Raw genomic sequence first — 23,941 nt, 5'->3', positions numbered from 1 at the left:
AAACTTGTTACGTCATAAAACCTTTGACTGCCTGATTGAAGTGTGCCTGTGGGTTAGTGCCCATGGGATTGCCTCAGCAAAACACAGCTGACCGCATAACACTGAGTAATGTGGTCTGGATGTTGTCAAATCACGAGACCATCCCGCAGGAAGGAGCACACCAGGGTCCAATATCTCCTTGTTAAGGTTGATCCACTTCAGCAATCAGTCACTCTTCATTGTCATAATTTCCTTTTACTGCTAAATGGAGATGAGGGGCACAGACCTCCTGGATATCAGCAGGCACCAGAGCTTGCTGGCAGTGTTGCTGTGACAGGCCCTCCCTCTGTACTTTCTATTTTTGCAACACGTTTCATCTGAGGCTGAAGTCCCAGGGTACCATACTGTGTGAATGTAGCGCTACTGGAATTCCTAATCCCGAAGCTCACTTTTGCTCAGAGGAAGCGATACAAAATGGTGTACCAGTTAAATCCCATTTATACTCTGTTCTACAGGTTTAATGGTGTGTGCATGTTCTGGTCTTTTGAGGTGGAGGGTGAAGTTCATCCTAAAATGAGAGCAGAGTTTAAGCCAGGCTTGTTAAGGCAGGTGCCTACTGGGATTTGAAAAAATCATATTTGTTCTTCCACTGACTTTAAACGACTTGTTCATCATCTTACTGTAGATTAGATCCCCGATCCTGTGATATCCTGCTCCAGTCACAAGACCTTGAATTTTAGTCAGCTACTTAGAAATGTCTCTTAAAAAAAACAACCCAAAACTTGAAAAAAAATCATCCGCTTACGTGAGTACCAGACACCAACCGCTGTTGTGTCCAGACATTATTGTAATATATGTGCTACAAGAGTACAGATAAATAGAATGGTAGGATTCACAGACTTTAAAGTATGTATGCAGCTGATGCTAATTTCTGTGATTTAGCCACAGAAATTTGTGTAAAGTATACAAAATGATGAATGAATAAATGACTTTTAGAGATACATATATGTGATGTATTCCATAACGTTTACAGTCAAATCTGTAGTAAGCTTATATAGTAAAAGTGTTACAAATTATGTTACAATCTCATATTGACATGTTATACTTTATAGGCATAATTTTCATGCTAAGGAGACATCTTGTTCTTTAGTCCAAAACATTTTATTTTAGCAATATGTATAATACAAAAAGAATCACTAAGTAAGTGTGGTTAACTGTGTTGCTAAAATTGCAGTTGTTCGCGCTAAATAAATTAGAGTATTAGAAGTATACATGTCATAAATTTAAAACTCCAAAATAATGCAATGTGAGATACCAAACTGAGCAAGTACTCAAACAGCATGTTTGGAGGCTTTGCGAAAAGCATCGAGATCCAATTAGAACCATTTATTGAGGTCTGTAGAGTCTCCTTTTTACTTTCCTGTGTACATTGGTAGATATTTTATATTTTAAACATTCCCCCTTCTCATTGTTTGAAACTGAAATGTGATGTTTGTTGGTGTTTTTTTTTTTTTTAATATCCTGATGCTTCTCTGGCTCCTTTTAAATCAATGGCAATTAATTCTCGTAATGAAATGAACAGTATTAGCTATAATTCTTGAAGAATGATGTAGTAAAATACATACTTTTCGATGTGTCCTTTCCACCTATAAGCTTACATTTTTACTGCTCATATAGTGATTGAACTATTGCTTTTAGTACTGTTTATATTTCTATATAGTTAAAACCATATAGAGCTTTGACTCTATATGCATATTATACAAATATTTCTTGCTTGTAGGAAGCAAGACAGTAGCTTACAGTTTAACAGCGGGTGCGTTTGTGGGTGAAATTCAGTACTGGGAAGGGGGCCAGTTCCCAGTGATTTCATTCTTCAGTGTAGAACATTATTGCAGCAACCTTGCGCTAGCCAAGGGAAGCCAACTCTCCTGACCCTAATCATCCAAAATGACTCTATGGCTGGAAGCCACAAGACGTGGAGTAGGCAGCCTGGGGAGCCAGGGAGAGGGGAAGCCCAGGAGCGGGGAGCAGCTGGCACTGGTTCCTCCGGGCGAGGGGAGGCCTGGTGCGGAGGAGGTCTGGGCAGGCTGCTCGGTGGCCCTAAGACACTGCCAGCTCCGGCAGCCAGTGGCTCACATTCCCCTACAGCCAGGCTCCTGTGTGTGTGCTCTTAGCAGGGCCCTTGTGCTTGGACTGCCTGGGAACCATAGGTTAACTTCTCCAGTTCTCATCCTGTAAAAAGAAGTATTATTTCCCTTAGGTACTCTGTTGTAATATTTGTGTGTCTGCAATGCAAGCACTCTATTTATTCATTTTCCCTCTTGTCCCTTAGGACAAGAAAGCATCAAACCATACTTCAAAACTTAATCAAATATGTTTAATATAGAACTAGCATGTGTTAAAAACAGTATAACATAGCTTAACATGCCTTTCTAAATAATTATGATCCCAAGTGTGGTAAAGACAATCTCTTCTGAGAAGCTGGAACACAACGGCTTGTCCTTCCAACTTATGTATCTGCTTTTGTTCAGAAAAAGGGTGAGGTTAAAAAGGCGGGCAGTGAGGATTTCACCTTTGTTGTTAATCCATGAAATGCCTTGAAATAAATCTGATTCTAAGTTTAATCCCCCCAAAATAACTAAAGGAACAGTAACTGAAATTCAACAGAAAAACAGATGTTATATTTTAAATGCACTTTTCTCAGCACTGTCTTCAACATTCAGGTTACCAGCTGAATCTCCTTCCACGTTAGTCAACCAGTTTGTAACTGACTTCAATACGAGACTGATTGCGTAACTTGAACCTTGGCTACACCTTCTTGCCTTCAGTTAAGCTATTTCTTCTACGTGTTTTCTTAAATTTATTCTAGTTGGAAGCTAGTTGGCTTCTGAGTGTTTCATAATGGAAAAGGTGCAGAACACATAAAATCAGGACAAAGTAATCTGTTATTTTCCCTGTGCAAACTACAGAGTTTCAAAGCAGGATTCTGGGCTTGAGAAAATGTATACTGTGACCACAGGGTTTTCCTGTTGCCAAGCCCTGTGGTAGATACTGTATTCATGCGGTGACGAAGTAGGTTCCTACACCACAAGTAAATGTCATCCCTGCAAAATAGAATAATTCCAAACTCAGCATGGTAGTTAAAGCTCTTGGCTTTCAGAAAACTGGGACTTAAGCCGCAAATCAAATAACCTTTTTTATTTTTGATTCAGTGCTGTGATGTTGGCTAGTTAGAATCTTACTTTTTGTGCAGTCACAAAATTCTCTCGTGCTGCTCACTGTTGTGCACTGATGCTATGAAATGCAAGAGAATTCCAGGCACATGTAAGAAAATATCAACTTGCCATGGAAGATTTATTGGTGAGGGAACGGTCAAATTCTTTCTTTATACGCAATTCTAAGCCTGGAACAGCTTCCTTATCTCCAGCAGATGAGAACAAAATCTGGCTCATTTAATCTAATTTTGTCTCCACCAACAGATCCTTCTCTCTAGTTCTGGTCTGCAGAACTGATTTTTATAATAGCTTCAATATAAAAAAAAAAAAAATTAAAATCTCAGCACAGAGAGCCTCCAATGCTTCCTTTGGATGTTTTGTAACTCCCAGTGTTAACCAGTAACTATGCAATTTTTTATTTTGATAATATTGGAAAATCTAACACTCACACAAAACGATTTATCTTGGTATAACAGGATCAGCATCTCAGCTGGGGCTTCTGGATGCTACTCTACCACAAACAAATTAAAAGAACCCAGTCAGCTGAAATTAATAGTATATTGGAGACATGTCCTTACTCTCCTCACACATGGAAGAACGCATTGGGGTTATTAAATCAGAACAAAATAAATTGAGAGAAATGGATTTTTCCATAAATATCAGACACAGATAGCAGCTATCACTAGCAACCAGCAGTGCTTCTTAAAATATTGCTACCACACTCTTAATGGACGGTTTTCCTTGTGGCTACGTGGGCATGTGTACTGTGCTGGCTCCCCCCTCCTCTTGCGCTGCACTACGTAGGAAGCTGTTATTCCCAAACGGAGCATTTGCTTGCTGACATCACATGCGGTAGGATCCTTTTGTTTGCCTGTGTCTCTCCTGCATTGAAATGTTTGTCTGAGTCACAAATCCCTCCGCCTTTCTTCCTCTATGTCATGCTTGCTTGAGAGCTTCTCCCTGACTCACAGTTTTAAAATTTTGACAGAGCCCAGTTTGCTGCACGGCAATTGAATACTTTTCCTTTTAATATTTTATTATGTAATTTATATCTGAACGCTATAATAATGCAAAAATCACTGCCACTTTTTTTTGCAGCTTTTTGAATACAGAGGTTTTGTGACTCAGATTCAGCACTGAATTTTGTTTCAAGGCAAAGTCAGTTTAGTGTTACTAAATTAAAAATTAAAGATAGTGGCTCCCACAACTTGAATTCTGCGTTTAGCCTGCTGGCTGACTTTCCTCAGCTATAACTTTATTGAGCACTATGCCAGAAAGGGGGTCATATGTGTGCATGTGTACAGACAAACACTTCTCATAATTGAAGTAATTACTATTTTGCACTGCAGTACCTTTCTTCTCCTCTAATAATCTTATTGATTTGTTTCCTCTTAATAAAAAGAGGACAAATCCCTGCTGTATTTTCAGTGTACATTCATTCTTTCATTTGGTTCAGATTCTGGAGCTGCTAATACATTGCTTGTGTCTAAGAAGCCTGGGTTTCCTCTTTATTAAAGCCACAAACAAAACAGATTCTTATTACAGAATCTTCACTCCGAGTGCTTTGGTAAAAGAACATGGCAGCTAAGGACTATGCAGCAGTTTGGTTCAAGCTTAGAGTGATGGTAAAATATTCTTACTAAGAAAGGAACATAGAATTACCATGCTGGATTAAATCTTTTGTCCTTCAGATCCAGTCTTTCATCTCTATTGTTACCACTACAAGATAAATGAGAAGTTCAAAACAGTGCTTTGATTGTCCTTGATCAAGGACTTTGCAGCAGGTGAGGGCTGATGCCCCAATCTGGCAGAGCATTTTGGCATGTATTTATCTTAAAGCATCCATCAGCAGCTCCACTGCCTTCTGCCCTGGTCTGAGGCATGTGAGCAGACTGCTGTGTGAAACCTTGTTAAAATTCAGATACACAGAAAACCAGATGAGTGATCAAGACCTGTATCATTAAATGTACTGTATTAGATGTTTTTTTTACCCAAAGAAGTAGTTGTATTCTCTTCCTCCCCAAAAAAAGCTAAAGCCTCTTGTTATAGAAAACATAGATTTTTATTATAAAAGTAAAATTATGCCATACACAAAGGAATTTCCTGCGACAGAAATTTGCATATTGCAGTCTTAATGTTAAAACAATGTCCAGAGAATTTATGTTAGAGTCTCTCAGGCTACGTTTGGTTGCATATTCACTACACAACTGTTCTCATGTAGCACACATTTTTTTAACATTCAACTTTTGAATCGCTATTACTTTTCCTCTTCTCTCCGTGGCCGTTTGCGAGGGTTCATTTCAGTATCTTCTGCATTTTGAGTGACAGCTGGAGGCTGCACATCTCGGAAGCCATGAGACTGTAACATATAAGCAAAATCATGTGATAACACTTCTATGGATATAAAGCATGAGTAACTAGTTCCCAGAAGATCAGAGTAAGGTATGATGCTGTCATTTATTTTAAATGAGCGACCACAGAATGTTTATAGACCGGGCTAAGCTCAGAACTGCAAGCTTTTCAACACACTTCCCAAATAATAACTCTCTCAAAGCAGTGCTTCTCTGTAAATTAACTTACGTTGCCTATTTAAATAAATTAAAAGCCAAATCCTTCAGCCCTTATTTGAGCCCCCACAGAAGAAAGGAGACAACTGCATCAATTGCCTCAGTCATTTTGAGAAATAAAACCGTGAATCTCTAAAACCTAGGATATTTTTGTTTCATGTATCTACTTAATGAACTGAAAACATCAATGAGACACTGTTAAGAGAACAGCATCTCTGAATCAGTCTCTAGACTGCAAGGACTGCCCCAGCATAGTAATTCATGGGATGCAGTGGGATGAGAACCTTCAACTGCCAAAAACTAAATGTAGAAGTGAAAACTAGATGCTGCTACTCAGGAGAAAGCTTAAAGTGATCTATTGGGCTTAGTACCGTTCGTATTTTCTGTTACCTTGGCTCACAATTTAATGATTTTAGAAGATTTTAAAATATGAAAGATCTGGAAAATCAGTTAAACATGTCATCAATGCAGATGGAGATACCGAGATGTTACGTGAAGCCTGCAACTGCCTGTCTTCCCATCTCCAGACAAATGCTGTGCAGGGAGCACTGCTGACAGCTCGGTGAAGACTCTCACCGCAGTGCAGACTTAGAGAGGAAAAGGGGTTAATCAGAAAAAGAAATTGCTTTGGGGATCCTAAATGCTCAAGTAGAGACAAGGCAGGGATGAGAACATTTCAGAAAAGCTGACATTTTAGGTTGGTGCAGTGTGAAAAAGCGGGCAGAATCCCTATCAGACATGTGTCTTTTCTAAAATGCCAGTGTGTCCCACACCAAGATCAATCCAAACCAAACAAAACTACTCCATCAAAATGTTTTGCTTAAGTTTCCCATCTCTGTATTTCTATTTCTAAATGCCTCACCTCATGCAGACTGCTATGTTTTTAAAGGAACAAACGCAAGAGGTGCCACAAGGGCAGCATTTGTGCAGTCCCTCTGCTATTATAAGCAACTCAAGTGTTATTCTAAATAGCGTAATGGGGAATCTTCAAGTTTAGTGTTTCACTGCTGCTTGCATCTAATCTCTGCCATTTCCCTTAGGCACAAAGGTGGATCTGTAGCCAAGAATCCACTTAATCCAGCACACTAGACTCCCAGCGAAAGCATTCCGATGCTTATAAAGGCCAGAACACGATAAAGTAGGCTGCTTAGTATGGATGTTTTGCATTTAGTTAAAGGAATGTACCTTCTGGGCATAGCCCCTGGAAAATACAAGAATTTTATATATATCTGTGGAGCCTGTTAGTGGTTTTTAGACGGAGAGAACATAGCTAACAGAACTAAGGCTTAAAAAGGCTCACTGGACCTACGAAGTCTATGGTATTTTGAGGTGTACTTTAATGTCTTCTGGGGTCTACAGACTGCATCAAGACTGACAAAGGTAGATGGCTGTATTATTTGAGCAGTATTCCCATTGCTGGGAGGCCTGGCAGACCCTCCACAGTTCAGGGAAATACTGACAATTCCTACCCAGAATATAGGTCCTGGCTCTCTGTCTTTCACGATCAAATAATCAGGTCACGTTACCTGGAAAATTTAGGTGAATCAGATGATCTATTTACTCCCTTGTGCATAAATCAATTTACATTTCCATACTCTGCATTTAAGAATGTATCCTTATCAGCCAGTGAAAGAAACTCTATTTCATTTGATAGGTGTTCCACAGCTTCCACACTTGCTCACTGGTGACCGACTTGCCAGTGTGCCGGAAAGGACACAGCTGAACAAGAACTAGAGCTTGGTCACTAAGTGACATGCTGCTCCATCGGCTTACAGGCACTGAACAGCCAGTTGGTCAGTGGTACCAATTTGCATAAGCCTGAACATCTTTGAGGATCTAGGCTTGAGGAATTTGTTATTATTTTAATTATCTTTTTTTGTATGATGGCTATACATAGACGTGCTAGATCAGATTTGGAAACACTGAACATGTATTTACATCTTCCAGTTAAGCTACAGCGAAGGGAATGAGAAATGATAACAGCAGACTGTTACCATCAGATCTGAATTTCATGAAAGAAGCAGGGATAATACATTTTTTACTTACAGAAACCGTCTGCTGAAGCAGCTCAACAGGATTAAAGGGAAAAAAACACAGGGATAATCTTAAGTTTTAACTAATCTTTGATTAGGATACACTCTCAACTGTATTTCAAGATTGTGTGCATTCACACAGAAGAAGACAGCATAGCTGTTTTATGATGGATATAAAACTGAAAGGAAAAGGCAATTAAACTGTCTAAGATAAAATCCATCTGTTTGTCAGCTGGAGAGAAAGGGCTGCACACTCACGTCACATGATCCAAACAACCTTGGGACGTAGTCCCACTTACCCTTCCAGTCTTTACAGAACGAAGAATATATATATATATTTGTAGTATTTCTTCTGTGCAGGTGAATACATTCAGGATTTTAAAAAATCTGATTTCTGTTCAATAGTTTGAAGATCTCAGCTTATGGCAGCATTAAAATCTGCAGGAAATGCTATGGCAACGTGTTTCCATGAGGACACACAGCAAATAGTTACGGCATGTACCTATGTATCTGACATTTGAAGATATAAGAGTCGAGTGGTGGGGTTTTTTTAAACCTAGATACAGCTTAGATGGTATGTGTTCTCATTAATATGTATCTAAGCACTCCACAAAAGAAAATAATCACAGGATTTAACTAGGGATGAATAAGGACTCCAGCCATAAGCTGGAAGCTCCTCATACAACAGTGACAGCAGAGACAAATCTGTGTATATTGGGCTGGTGATAGGGTTACCGGTAGGATGGAGCTATGAAAGAGATAAATACAACCTAGGTTATATCAGGCAATGCACTTAGAGCTGAGATGTGGAAATATGCATGGCACAAAGCACGGGTGATACCTCTGGAATACCATGTATGATTCTGGTCACCCTTGTCCTAAAAAGATAAAGTCAGCTGAACAGATGCAGACAAGAGCCACTTGGGAAACAACAACCTACCTGACAAGGGAGAAAACAGCTTGGCTTGTTCAAGTCTCCCAAAATGAAGGCTCAGACAGTGCATGATTGTTCTCTGTAATTGCACTTAGGCCAAAAGTTAACATCAAGGGCAGACAAAATAAGCAGTACTAGCAGAAGAACAGATGGGGACGGGCTGCCTATAAATTTGATCTGGAAATCAAAATGTTTTAACTCTAAAGAGGACTAATGTGCTGGGTCATTTTTCTAAAGAGAAAAGGTGAAAAATGCTCATAAACCTGGAGACATCCCAGTGTTACTGGTTACCTTCAGAAGGCAACTGAAAGGCAACACGAAGAACACAAACGGCATTCTCAGATTTGTCTATGTGTCTGAAAATTCCTTTATGGGTAACAGTTTGCTCCCGTCTTTACCTCCATCCCAAAAGAAATACTAACTGTAATATGATATGGTATGGTTGACTCCTTCTGACTCGGTGATTTGTACAACGTTGCCAACCTGGTTAAACAAAAACCAGATAATTATGATTAGTGAATACAGTAATAAAAATTCCAAGTAACCGAATGATCAGACCCAAGTTTTCCCACAAACATGGGTTAGATGGCCAGTGGAATTCTTATGTATGTATTTTCATATAGGTCATTTCAACTGTGGATATCAAATTCCCATCCTTACGTGACCTGTCGGCTCAAATACAAGGTAGACCTACTAAAAAGAGTGAATGATTAATTAGCCTTGTTTCATCACAGTATTTGATCACGTTTTTGGAAGAATATTCATTATGAATTAATTCCAAATGCCATTTTCTTAAAATGCAAACAAAAAGGGTTTTGAGCACAATTATCTCCTACTCCATTAAGCAATCATTTCTTCATTGACCTCTCAAAGCTGGGAGATACCCTCAAGAATTCAACTACTTCAAAGAAGTTTTTTTCCTAGAGATTTCAGAAGCCTGTCAATATAACCTAGTGGATGGAGAATGAGAGTAAGATGTTCTATTTATAAGCCTGACCTTGCCACTGACGTAGAGTACAACCTTGAGAAAATTGTTTCCCTTATATTTCTCCTCTAAGACTTCCTTGATTTTGTGCATTTAGACTCTCAGCAATGCATCTGGATTTGTGCTTATAGAGCACCTAGCCCAATAATATGCTTGCGTATTATAGATAACAATATAGTTAGAAGATCTATAATACAGATAGAAGACTGCAAAGCAGCTCAAAAGCAAGGGATTTTTCAACCAGTCCCAGGGCTGCTAGTCTGTGCCATACCCCCCTTCCCAAAACTTACATTTAGGTAAAGCCAATATAGGAAGTGTTTTGCTCTCTGTATCAAGACACCCTGCCAAAGATCCTGTTAATTATTTTTGGGTTTTTTTTTCCCTCCCTGAGGTGCCATTCTATTAGAGAGCACGTAATTACAGCCTGAGGAACACTGCCACTTCGTATTAGCTACAAAGGGAATTCCTCAGAACATTTAACTGGTGGGTTATACTTTACAAAATAGCCTAAATCTGAAGCTGCATCGTCCATGCTTTTACAGCACTCAGCTGGAGCTCTGCTGCATGCCTCTGACTCAACAGGATCTTTCCTTGCAGCAATGAGAACCCTTATAATTAGGCTCTGACATTTTAAGTAGTAGAGAGGAAGAAAAAGACAGGTATCATATTTGACCAAAGCACAATTATTTTTTTTTCAAAAAGGCAAATGGATTCTCAAAGGGTCATCTTTGTGCCTCCATAACCTAATATCAAAACAACAAAAGCAGGATGGATCATCAGGTATAGGTAGTTCATTAAAGACAGGCAGTTGTAATTGGAATTGCTATGCTTCTGCAGGCCCGCTCCATATCAGCTGCATATTTGGAACAGTAAATAAAACATGTTTGTCTATTTTTGGCTTGCTTTCTGGAACCTGTATCCACGACCTTCTTTGCTGTGTTGCAGAAGAAAAAAGCTCTTTAATTTTGAAATTAACTTTTGTTCCCTCTGCAATCATTATGTTGATGCAACTTCTGTCTTATAAAGGCTATTAACTAATCAGTGATGTTAATTTAATACCAAATTAAACAGCCTGCTGTAATCATTCTGCATTGCCTTCAAACTTAGAATTTAAAAAACAAAACTCCACAAGAAATTGTCACTGCATTTCTCTTTCAAGTTTAACAAGCAAAACTATGCACAACAACATTCCAGTAGCATTTTTGTTTGCTGTTTGCAAAAGATTATGGAGTAGAAGCAAGGCTTCTTAATCTCAAGCTGCTGCATTGTGATACTATATACAAGATAAATTTAACTGACCGGGAAAGAGAAATGAGCTTGCAATACAGTGAAGAGGGAAAAAAAGAACCAGGAAACAGAAAAGATACTGCAACAATCAGAACTTCATACTGGTTTTAGAAGGGTCATCCTCATTCTTTCGGGCTTCTAAAATCATCTTCCACAGGTCAGCTCTGCATCGGGAGTAAATGCAGCTATCTTTCTACCTCTCTGCAGGCCATTGTCACTTGGAATCCGCACGGCTGCCCAGTTTTGCAGAACCATCCTGCTGCATTCAAAAGCAGAGAGGTCCGCTGGCTGCCACTGAGGCTCAGGGGCCAGTAGCCCTACAGTCTGTCCTCCTGAGAATCCCCATCTAGCTGGAAAGCTGCCTTTGGCATCTTCGGCTTTGTACTGACTGGGGCCTAAAAGACTGAAGCAAGGAAAATCTACTCCCTGCTTACAAAATGCAGATAGTAAAAAAAATTGTCTGCTTAGCCACCAGATCCTAAATTCTTCTGTCTGAGCAAGTGCCATGAGGATAATCTATTTTGATGAGACAAGGCATCTTGTCAGAAAGTACAGCACTGCAGCAAGCTGACCACGGTGAGAAGGAGGAGCATGACAGTTCCGCCCACACTGTCTTAGGCTGAACTAGAAAGCTCCGGTGGCCCAGCCCCGGTGGCCTGGGACACGGCAGACCAAGGCCAGAAGTCAAATTCAAATCCCTGCTTGGCCACTAGGGCCAGTCTGAGAGAGACTCTCAAATGTCACACTTGTCAGTGTTATTATGTACCTTACTGGCCTACATTTTCACTTACCTCTGACTGTTGTCCCAGTGAAAGATTAAACGGACAGTAGCAGCATGTCCCCAGCTTTCTCCTGGATGACACAAAACGACAAGCCATTTTATTTATCTCCTATAACAGCAGCAGCGTCAGTAAACTGAACTGAAATTAGACAAGTCTTCCAAAAAACACCCCATGATAAAAACGTATATACCTTCCTTGCAGTAATGGATCACATCTTTTTCGTACGTGCAAGGATTTCACAACTAGTTTATCAAATATACTGAGACAATTAATAACCTCTGTACTCACAGCATGTTTTATAGAAAGCTGGACGCAATACTTCCATATTTGTAGATATATACACCTAATAAATGACAGGTACTAGACAAATCTTGAAAACAGGCAGCAGGAAGAAAAGATATTTCTAATTACTACTGAAGAAGTCTAGTGAGTATGTCTAAATCCTACTTCAAAATTGCAATATTCTGTCTCTCAGGCATAATTATGAGCAAACATCACTCCCTTTGGGATACAAGCTTTGGGAGAAAGTCAATGATTATTAAAGTATTAAGGGCCCCTGAAGCAGTCTTCTGCTTCTGACAGCAAAATGCAAAGGAACACAACCAAAATCAAGGGGCGGAGGGGTGGTGGGAGGAGAGAATGAAGTTCGGATTGCTATCCTATGTCAGGAGAAACAGTCCTACTGTTTCAGTTCACACCTGACCACAGGCTCAGTCAATTTATAGACAGTTTTATTGGGTGTTTTTCTCTGTTTATTCCAGGAGACAGTCAGTAGTCCAAAGATGGATTGCATTTTAAAACAGCCATTTTGGTTCAGTGCTGCAAGCCTCTCCTATTCACCTGCACACAGCCCCATAACTCCTGAATCGCTTCTTGGTCTCCATCATGTCACCAGCCCCACACACCCCATGTGCTCCGGCATTCATTATAGCACAGAGAAGAAAAAGAACGATTCAACTGTAATGAAAACATTGACCCTCTAGGCATCCTGCCAGAACTCGCTCCACTATATCTAAGTTGAGATTAAAGATTTTGGCTATCAGATACGGTTCCGAGTCAGAGATCAAAACACATTTTACAATGGGTACAAATTCCACAACAGAATGTTTCCAACTGTATCAAATATGAGAGAAAAATGCTACTGTAAAATGATATATTTCTGAGTTAAACTGGCTGCAGATTAATATTTGACCTCCTTTCTAAATATATCCAGTAGAAATGTCTAGGAACACCCAGCTTAGCTGTCACTAGTGGGAAAGAAAGCTGTCCCCTTCGAAAAGCTCTTGACTTAATACCTTGCAGCATCTGTGCTTTTTTTGTTTGGTTTTTTTTTTCATAATTAAGAACTTCCCTTCTGCTAGGAAGCTGAATAAGGGTTTAGAGAATAATGCACTTGTGAAATCTTAGAAAAGGCTGTCTCTCAGGCTTACCAATCGATGGGAGAAAAACCTGTTTAGAAGAGGCAATAGGATTGATTTTACTTGGGGTTTTGCTGCTGACCCCTCCCCTCAATAGTTCCTTTGGCTACAACCAACCATGGAGGAGCAGGAGGTTCTTTAGCCAATACAATGAGACTGTTGAAATGGCATCCCTTCAGAGTGGGTCGTAAAAACCACCTTGTAATCCACCAGCTCAGTACTTGCACCGAGTCTACAGAATAAATTTGCATCTTTGTACCACTCTGAAACGCTCAACAAAGTATTGCTGCTTAGGATGAGGGGACTATCTCTTAGCTTAAACATTTTACCAACTGGTACAAACTTTCATTTTTGCAGGAGTACACACTACTCAGTCTAACAATACTGTGTGGTTACACACACATTCTGGTGAGAGTCACAATCACAGGGCAATATCAGGTTATGTCAAATTGAATGTTTGTAAAAGAAAATGTGCGCAAGACAATACATGGTATCTTTGAATTATAACCTACTCAGAATGTCTTCACATTCTTTGCTGTCCCTATGACTCAATAACCACAACAGCTCTCAAATAGCTCTGGCTATTAAAAAAAAGGTGGCATCTATTAGCTTTACTTGAGTTTGTAGCCAGAAAGGCTGCCAAAAATAATACATCAGAGAGCAAGAAGCAAAAATTACAAAAAGGGTCAGAAACCAGAAGCTGGGTCTTTATCTGCACGCACAGCTCAAAATTCCACATTCTTCTCATTCTTGAAAGAGATGGTCTGTATTTGTTCACTTTATCTTACATCTGTGCTAAATGGTTCAATGCCTGTACAGACACTGAGAACATTTTTGCCTTTGTACCGTCCCCTTCTTCTCCCTCCCCTCCAGAACAAGGGAATTACTTAGTTCACAGAAAATGAAGCTGTGGACTGAGAATCTGTGCCCTTTAAGTGCATCTGAAATAATACAAAGTTACAACCTGAAATAAGATTTTAAAGCTGAGCTTTTTCTTAATTTGTCAAAATCTCTACTTCAGAAGAACTCCTCTATTTTCCCCTGTGACCGCAGCAGAAGAATCTATATAAGGTACTCTGCTCATTACAGGAGCAGCCGGTAAAAAACACTTAAACTCACTATGGGCAGGCTGTAGCTGAGGATCCCACACAGAACTTCCCTCTGCATCATAACTGTAGAGAGGGACATGTAGAGTTCCAGCTATGCAGCAAATAAATACGCCTTTGCAAATAATTAATGGAACGTGTTCAAGTGAAATGGCAAAATAAACAATTTAAACTGTTTTGGAGAGGCAGTGAATTTAGGAAATCACAGCATAGTCTGAGGTGTGCAACCATTAAGCTGTGCTTTAACCTGTTCATCACCACATTCCTGCTAGAGGTTTACTGCCACCAGGTCCGTCCCTACATTTTTTGCACGATCCTTCACTAGCCAATTTCAGTGTGAGTTACCTGATTCATCAGAGGTTTACTTATTATTTAAACAGCTCAAGCTTACTGGGCCCACTTTTGGCAAAAACGGATTGGGAGTCAAACAGCTCAGGAGCACACAGGATGCAGCAATGACCTCCTGCAGGGGTAGTGGCCTCCTTAGCTGACACAGCTGCGGCTGGAACAGAAGCAACTCCTCAGCCTCAGATCCTCAGGGAAGGCTGCAATACATTAGCTGCACGTCTAAAAACCTAGTTACGCACAGAGTTCTTAGTACCTACTGCTTCCCCATAAAGGGTGATTCAGTCATCTGAAGGAATACTGATAGATCTAATATCAAGTTCAGAATTAAAAGTTTTGGGTTAAAAAGGAAAAAAAAAAAAAAAAATGGCAACACTCAGTCTGTGAGTTTCTGCAATCTGAAAATGTCATGACTTTTAAAAATATTTGTAATCGCTTTTCAAAAATCTAACCAGGACTCTAATCTGCACACTATGTTTGAGTTAAGAATTATAATTACGATGCTGACACAGATAAGCAGTACTGTAGAGTTCCACAATGCTAGCAGTTCCAGACGGGTCTAATAGTTTCACCATAGATTCTGGTACACTGCAGAAATTCAGCAAACAATTTCATTTTCTTTGTACACGATGCCAAAAGAAAGGAAGTCATATGTTTGAAGATTAACTCAGTTTTCAACTCACAAGCCAAACACCTACCTAAAGCAGGTACCAAAGTGGACTGGCTTTGTCCAATCCTTGTCGTCATTTGGTTTGTCAGAACTACCTAAAAGAGGAAACAAGCAAACAAACAAGAAAATCTTCAGAAAAGAAGCACACTGGTGGGAAGGAAGAGAGAGATTTTTCAAAAAGCTTTTACCAATAAAGTAGTTACTTAGGCAAAACTCTTGCTACTGTAATGAAGCTTCTGTGTTAACAAGAAGGAACTGTAAAGGTGTCTCATCCTTTCTCAATAGCTGAAACAAAACAAGAAAACCCTGCAAAATGCATTTTCAATTTGCATTGAAAGTAGATTTCTTTCATTCAAGACTTTAAAGAAACCTAAATTTCTCCATTCCCAAGGGATGCAAACTCTACACAACTTGTATATTCCACCGTATTTGTACTAAATAGTGTTTGGATCTGTATTTTGGTGCACGTGACTTGTACTAGCCCTCTGCGAAGAGATAGATTTCAGTCACTGTGGCATAAATGAACTCAGTGGTGCTGCTCAAAACATGCATAAACCTAGTGATTAACAGAATTTCTGCACCTTGTAGTCTAAAAATGCGCAAGTGGGTACAATACAAAGCAGAATGAAAGTGAACAGACAGAGCGGGGGAGTGTTTTCGCAGCAAGAATCACTCGTAGGAGGTTCACAGACAGTCTAGGTTAGATCCCTGGTAGAAGTGGGGGTGGGTGAGACAGAAAAGAGCCAGGAATATTAATTGCAAAGTTGATTAAAAATGAAAAATAAAAAATTGTACCTATCTTAAACCCTAGGGGTTTTCATTGACATGCTTGTACGAATCTTGTTTGAACAGTTAGAAAAGTGTGCTAGAGTAAGCAATTCCACTCAGCACACACCAAAACATTCACATAGCTGAAAGCCCCAAGACATAGACTGCGTATTTTAGAGAAGTAACTCCTGGTTTATGGATGGTAAAAGCTCGAACAGGCTCCCCACCTCACTGCTGGAGAAGGGCTGGTCTGGACATCCTAGCACAACCCACTGAGTTCAGCCTGAGAAACTAAAGGACCTTACTTCCTACCATATTAGAGCACTCAGACTGCCCAGCTTTGCTGCCCAACAGCAATCTCTGGCACGCAAGCTGAATTTAGACTGCTTGCAAGCTACATGGAACTAACTCAAAAACTAACAAGAGGGCCACTCTGAGCTAAATTATTTCTGAAGCTCTGTGACAGATCACTTCTTTAGCAAGTATTTATTTAGCAAGGGTTTGTACTAAACTGCTTACTTGTTCAATAGAAATGTGTTTCCCTTGACCGAAGGAAAAAAGACTGTACAATAACAGCTGCTACTGTTCAAGGTCACCAGGTACCAAATTTATGAGTGAAAGCACTCAGTAAACTGGAGGCTGCGCAAATCAAGCAGTCATATAACATTCCTCTCCATTGGTGCCCACACCAGCAGGAAGAAGCTTCATAATTCATGTCAGGGCGAGAGGGAGGGTACGCTTTCAGCAGCAAGGCCAATCGCCTAAACCAGGCGGAATGCAGAGCTGTGCTCTTTCCCTTCCTGCAGCTATCGGAGGAAGCACAAGGGGAGGCTTATTTTTAGCAGTTAGGAACAAAAGCCAATTGCGCAAAAGAGTTGTGGGTGACAAGGTTGCAAGTCACCTGGAAACAGTTACAGGCACAAGCACCATTTTGAGACTGTGTAAGCTCTAATTCCTGAACAATGCTTTTCTGTGCTGTAAAAGAGCTGCCAAAACAACTTCTGGAACAGATGTAGCTTCTGAGTGCCATCTGCTGGCTACGCGGCTGCAGATTTGCTGGCCTCCATATTGGCGTAAACGACGTAGAAACAATGCCCAGGAAGGAAGCTATGGGTCTCTATGGATGCCAGAAGAGCAAGCCAAACTATCAGATAAAGTGGTTTTCCTCCCTAAGAACAGTTCCTCCTCTAAGATCGCAGTTTATTTTTAAATGAAGAGTGGAAAGTTATGTTGGAACTGCTAAATACTCTGATGTATTGTAATACGCACACTTTGTTGGTAAAAGTCACCAAAGGAGTGTTCCTTGTCCAACCAAATCATTAAAGAAGATGATGTAAAACAGCATGGCAAATTGATATGCTACCGTTTAATTAAGATCCACAGGATGCTTTTAATGCAAATTTTACTTATTTTGGCAAGTTTGGGAATTTTCCTCCTGAACAGTTTTGCCTGTGCAATCCATCTATATTTACTAACCAAACTGGCAAACATGAACGATGATTCTATGATTCTATGAATGTAGAGGACATTCTTGCAGTTTTATTTTGCTATTTATAGACAATCACAAAGCACATCTGCTTAATTCTTTGTAATGTATTTATTCCAAAGTAGCATCTTTTGTGATTTAAACCTGCTCCAGACTTACCGCTGATTTATGATCATTTGCTATGATGATCAGCTGTTGTGCCAGACCATTCAAAAGTCTTGTTCGAAGTGAGAGGTCCTCAAAGTCATGGCGAAAAGGAAATGCAATTCCATCAACTACCACCAGTCGGACCTAAACACAGAAGAAAAGGAAAAACTACCTTTATTATTCTACAAACCAATGACAAAAAGCAGTAAGACCTTTTTTTAAGTGCACTGGAATGTTTTATATAATGTGATGACAGTCTTTTATTTCATGATGTCAGAGTAACGCCTGTTGTCTCTATAAATATATGAGACAACCAGCCCTCCACAAGAGTGCAGGGTAAAGAGCCTCAAGCTCCCAACACACCAGTACCCTTGCTAAATGCAGTTCTGCATTATGCATAGATACTGGCTCAGACCAGAGCTGCAGTAGCTTAAACAGAACGCTGCACTAAGCTCTCCCACTAGTTAACTCGGCACAGAGCTGCCCTTCTGACCGTTTCCAGTTTCTGAGCTCGCTCACTTACAGCTGACTTACCTCTGCAGCACCTGATACGGAATACAAAATAACAAAGCTGGACTTAAAGCCTTGCAGAAGAGAAGCTGGAGAAAAATAATCACTAAACATGAGAATTGTACTTCATTCAACTCTCCACAAACACTAATTTATTTCACCTTCTCCCTCACAATTAAATCCAAACCAAAATTAGAATACATGCTGCCTGTAGTCACTGTTAAGATAACTCCTCCGATTCTAAGGCTCGTATCAGTGATCTATCTTAGAAGAATAGATTTTAACAGATGCTCAAAGACGTTCCAGACACTATGCAATGGAGCCGAGTGTCTATCTTGCCTGAAGATGTTTGCTTTGCTGAATTATTTCTTGTGTAGCAATCATTAGCTGAAGCTAGAGCACAATGCTGCCGCTGGCTCATCACCCTCAAGACACTATATAAACATTAGCCTGGGATTTTGATTTATTCTAACTTAATTTGTTGTACCTGTTTTGATGACCCAAGTTTGTCTGAAATACAGAAGGGAGATGGATAGTCTTACGGTGTCTGCATGTTCAGATGTCACTCAAATCCTAAGTTCTTGCATTAATGCACAAGACGACAAATTGGAAAGAGCACAAGAAAACTGATTTTCTGTATTATTGATTTAACTCATTACTGAGAAGTAGCTTTATGATTGGAATATACAAGCCTACAGCAAACTTTGAAGTTTCACTCTATGAAATTGCCCTGGGTCTCCAACTGAAAAAAAAAAAAATCTTAATTTGGAAAAGAAGATTAAAAAGTTAGAATTCAAATACGATATTCTTCTGTTTTCTCATTTTTACTCCTTCCTGCAAATTCTTTTCTATAAGCCTGTACATCTTCCTCATGCATATTTTTCTTACTTTAAGAACAATCAGTTTAACAGTATAAGCATGACTCATGCTAGAAAGGAATCTATACATAGTTATATAACTTGCCTATCAGATGAGTATGTCCAGGTAGGATGCAAGTTAGTTTATTTTCTCCCAGTTGCACTTGTTATAAAATAGCAAACAAGTAGACTCAAAGTGTTCAGAAGTAGGCTATATCGAGAAAGCTTTGTAGCACACATGCCTTCTCTATGTCAGTTTGTCTCTACTAGACCTTAAAGAATTATGTTTATTATGACAAGAGTATTTTCTAACACAGTCTTTTTCATATTATTGGTCTTTCTCATATTATTAACAAGATCTCAAACTAAATCATATTACCAAGTGACGCCCTGTACAACTATGTATGTCTCAAAACCCTCCCTAAAAGCTGGAGGTTTCCTGTGGTCCCAGTCTCAGCTCCAGGTCTGCACAGAGGGATCAGACTAATTTTAATGAGAGATGGACCTCAATGAACAATCTGTCAAGTCACTTATAGCCTGTCCAAGAAACCACCAGACGGTCTTACGGTTCTCCTGCAACCTTCAGTATTTCAGGCTCCAGGCCAAGCACAGATAATCAGCACAGATGGTACCAGAGAACTGCAGCCCAATGTAACTGTGCTAATGAAGCCGTGTACTTTCCACAAGAGCAAACACAACAGGGCACCGTTAGTACCTGGCAGAGAAAGGGAAATACCAGACTACACTAAGCAAAAGTAAGACTCCCATCTGCGCTTTCAAGAACATAACAGCTTCCAAAAATGGAAATGATATGCAAAAGACAATCTAACTAAACAACACTGATTTGTACTCTGTTAGAATGAGGCACAAGTAATCTTCCCTGAATCCTGTTAGGGAGTGATCTGCTGTGCAGAATCTAGAAGTCTGGAAGGGAGGTGGTGAAAATCTGCCTTACAATAGCATTTCACTAAGACACTAGGTACTAGGAAACTTTTTGGCTGTAGTCCACCCAAGAGTGAAGCTGCAGGCTCTGGTTGCTTGTAGCAACAGAAGATGTATTGGAAAGACGACTCACTTGCTGGATGCCAAGATGGTTCAGGATGCTTCTGGTCCTCAGTGATCTTCTAGGACAAAAAAAATGGCACTAGGCCTTTCTGCTCCCCCTGCATCATGGTCATCACACGCACACCTGGCTCAGAGACTGTTTTGTAAAGCAGTTATGTGATGATTCACACCCAGAGCACCCAGTGCTCATAGAAACGTAACAATACGTGGCAACATAGATCCAGTACCCTCACCTGAAAGTGGAGATTCAGGATGATGGCAGCAGTGGGAGCAAAAGCAAATTACTCTCAAGAGTAACTGGGATGGGAATGAAAAAGCTAACAAACATGCAAGTTTTACATTTGTACTCTAGCATCAGTCAATATATCACTGGCAAGCTGATAAGGTACTAAGGTGTTACTCATTATACCAGATTAGTATCCCTGAAAATCTTTCCTGTGAAGATGAGTCATATCTTCTGGTAAATCTGCAGTAACCCTTACCTTTGAATGCTCCGAAAGAAAGTCTGGGAGGAGGTAGACCTGTGCAAGAAGCTCTATGTAGTCACGGCAACGGAAGTAATATATGTGAGAAAGGATACTTTCAAGAGAGAAAGTCTCCAAAGCTTTCAGATGATCTGAGAACAAATAAATAGATGAGTAAAATGAGTCAGAAGTCTGTGCCAGCATATTGCTACTTTCATCACTCTACCAAACTATGCTTTCTACATATAGCAACAGCAAAACCCCCAGAACCAGAAACAGTCAAGGTAAAGAGTGTGGGAAACATACCTTCCATCTGGCTTGAAAGTCAAGAAGGTGGTGAGCAGATGCTATCTCAGCATTTGCACTGAGATACACCAGAGCCTCCAAGGGAGTGCTCCAAAAATGAAAAATTTATTTTTGAAAAAAGAACTTTTCCAGTAAATCATTTTCAAGCCAGAACACCACCAGAGGACAACAGTGACTATTAATCATCCATTGTTTAATGTACAGGCAGTAGCTCATTTAATATGGTGTCCTTCTACAGCTGTTCAAACAGAAGTTTGCTGGATAAAATATTCTAAGAGTAACACAAAAGTCGTGTCAGTATCCCCAATGCACTGATGACATAGAATAAAACTCTTCATTAAATGCAACCTGGCTATACTGACCTTATGGCAGAGCTGAATTCCAGCTACAGTTTTACAAAATGGGATTTCAGCAGCAACATTGTCTTAAGAAATTCTGCCATTCTTTTTCTCTTTCCTTCTTCTCTTTTCTTCCTGCCCCTACGTTGCAGCACATTATCCCTCAGTTTTGCTGACAGAGTTGTGTTTGGGTTTTACAGTACATTCGATAATTAAAGTGATTTGTGTTAAAAAAAAAAAAAAGAAAAGAAAAAGCCCAAAACCCCACATACCTAAAAAACCCGCAAATCACCACGTAGAAAAAGAGTTATTATTAAAGTAGATGAGCTCAGTCTGCAGCATGGCTCCACATGCTGATGCAGTTCAGGGTATGATACATACAGGTAGAAATGAAAGGCTGGCAGCAAGAACTCCTTAAGCCAGCACTGCTGCTGAAACCCTCAAAATGTAAAACCGCAGCCTACGAGACTTAGTTTCACTCAGATCCTAGCCTACTGGGCAGAAAGAAACGACTTAGCAACGTACCTTCTTCTTGATGAGCTTCAGCAATAAGCTGGCAATGCTGCACGCAGGCAGTTGCAATATCCACTACTCTGTCTACCATAAAACTTCCTTCAGTATCAATGAACACGGCTTCTCCAGCTACGCCCCCAAAGCATTCTGGGATCTGTACATCTACTGCCAACTGCATACTGCCATGGGAAAGAGAAAAAAAGAGAAATATTTACATCGCAATGCTCTCCCCTCCCAACTTACTCCTAAAGTGATGTTTCTGCTGAGGAATACATGGAAGAGGAAGCAGGATAGCCATTATCATATTTATAATGCTGTGTAAGAATCAGAGATTGCAGTAATGACAACAAGAAAAATGAACTCTCTTCATAGTTAAACTAAACAAAGAAAAGTGATTCTCAGTTGCACAAAAGTAATCTAAAAATAAAATACCACAGCTGTGTTTTCCCAACACCGGGTGCTCCACAGATCTCAGTGATTTTTGTTAGCTGCACGCCACCGCCCAGAATATTGTCTAGTGCTGAACAAAAGGTGATGATGAAGCCCTGGGCTTGCTCTTCTTCCAGAAGTTCCAGCGCTGTGCACTTTCTGGTGGTGCCTGACGCCCCAGGAGTCCTTGCTGCATCCCCGTGACATTCCTGCCTCACAACCTGTAATGCTTCCAGAGCCTCTTCTTTGGAGATTCCAACTTCTAGAAGAGTCAAAATCATGAAACACTACCTTATTTATATAAACAGTGATTTATTTAAAGTATGAAGAAGTAATTCGTTTGACAGAACCTGATCATTCTGCAGCGTAACACAAAAATATTAATCTTTTTAGTATAACAATGCACACGGCTTGCCAACATCTCTGGAACTAATGATGTGATTTTCAAAAGAACTCAGAGCGATGATGCCCTGAGTTCAGAATTCAGGTGACAGTAAGTGATCTGCAAATAAAGAAAATCAAAACTGCTGTTCATAGACGTGGATGACATCTGGCAGAGCTAACCACCTACTCTGCACTGAATGTGCTATCGTTAATTTCATTTGAAGCAAATAAGGTCCTGTAAAAGAAGTCAGGTTGCAGACTAGTAAGTGACAGTGACACCTACTGATGGTACTCTGAATTCTCAGGGATAAGAACCTTATGCATTATTTTTAGATTTGAAACACAGAGGAGATACCTATGAATACGTGTGTGACTACCTTTGTACACACCTATCCGTCAGTATCTAGCTACTACACTTTGATCTTCAAGGCAGAACTATCACCACATACTATCATAGATAATAAAACTACTGATAATCAAAACCATGATACACTTCTTACAAAGGCTGTGCAGATCTTATTTTAACTTCTTGAAAAAGGCAACTTTATGATTTCACAGCAGTTTATTTTGTTTAAAGCACGTGCAGCTGGAGGAAGAGAGATGGGATCCTCTGGTGGTTCTTTTTCTGTATCCCATTTACATCACTCAGATGTAACACAGATATTTTATCAGAATCGTGGGGGTTTGTTGTGTGGTTGGGATTTTTTTTCTTGTTTAGGCACACGTGAAAGCAAATAATTTCCTTCTCCCATTCCTCCAGCCTCGCCGCGGTCTCGGTGGGATCTCCCCATGATCTGCCGCAGCCGCTTCGTGTGCATCAACCGCCTCAACGCGCGAAACGCCGCTCCAACCCCACCCTCGCCGATAAACTACGCCGAAAGCTCCGCGGAAGGCTGAGGGAAGGGCTGCGGAGGAGACCCGCCCGAAGTGTGTGTGAGGGCGGACAGGCCCGTGAGGCGGCTGCGGGGCGCCCAGGCCCGCCGGACCCCGTCGCCCCGCCGGTACCTTTGCTCAGCCCGCAGGGGCCGGTCTCCAGCAGCTCCTGCGCCGTTTGGAACCCGGCGGCGACGAGCCTCGCCCGCAGGGCGGGGGCCAGCGGCAGGCTGCCCACCTCCCGCTGCATGCCGGGGCCGGTAACGCTGCCGGGGCCACCGGGCCGCGCTAGGCCGCCACAGGGCCCGGCCCCGCCCACCCCACCGGGCGCGGACCGCCCTCACAGCCGCGCGCGAGGCGGGAGGGGAGGGGGAGGAGGAGGAGGAGAAGGAGAAGGTGGTGGTGGTGGCGGCGGCGGCGGCGGCGGTGGCCGCGCATGCGCGGCGGGCAGAGGCGCGAGGCGCGCGAGCGCGTGCCACG

General features: G+C 40.8%; 1 protein-coding gene across 2 annotated transcripts; it reads right to left on the bottom strand.

Moving 5' to 3' along the window:
* Positions 1-5,240: 5,240 nt before the first annotated feature.
* Positions 5,241-23,758, bottom strand: RAD51C (RAD51 paralog C). Of its 2 annotated transcripts, none has more exons than XM_082493086.1 (9): positions 23,594-23,758; positions 22,208-22,466; positions 21,788-21,954; positions 20,637-20,770; positions 17,735-17,866; positions 15,350-15,416; positions 11,792-11,852; positions 9,151-9,211; positions 5,241-5,553 (listed from the first exon to the last, which is right to left on the bottom strand). In XM_082493086.1, the coding sequence occupies exons 1-9, from the start codon at positions 23,709-23,711 to the stop codon at positions 5,452-5,454; spliced, it is 1,101 nt and encodes a 366-aa protein (XP_082349212.1). In that variant the 5' UTR covers positions 23,712-23,758; the 3' UTR covers positions 5,241-5,451. The 2 variants fall into 2 exon arrangements, with proteins under 2 accessions (XP_082349212.1, XP_082349213.1); XM_082493087.1 differs by having other exon boundaries at positions 5,241-5,428; positions 9,189-9,211.
* Positions 23,759-23,941: the final 183 nt, after the last annotated feature.

Source organism: Vanellus vanellus (genome assembly GCF_965231255.1).
Source record: "Vanellus vanellus genome assembly, chromosome: 19".
NCBI classification, from domain to species: Eukaryota; Metazoa; Chordata; class Aves; order Charadriiformes; family Charadriidae; genus Vanellus; species Vanellus vanellus.
Note: the sequence above shows the minus strand (reverse complement) of the source record. Positions and strands in the feature narration are given on the sequence as shown.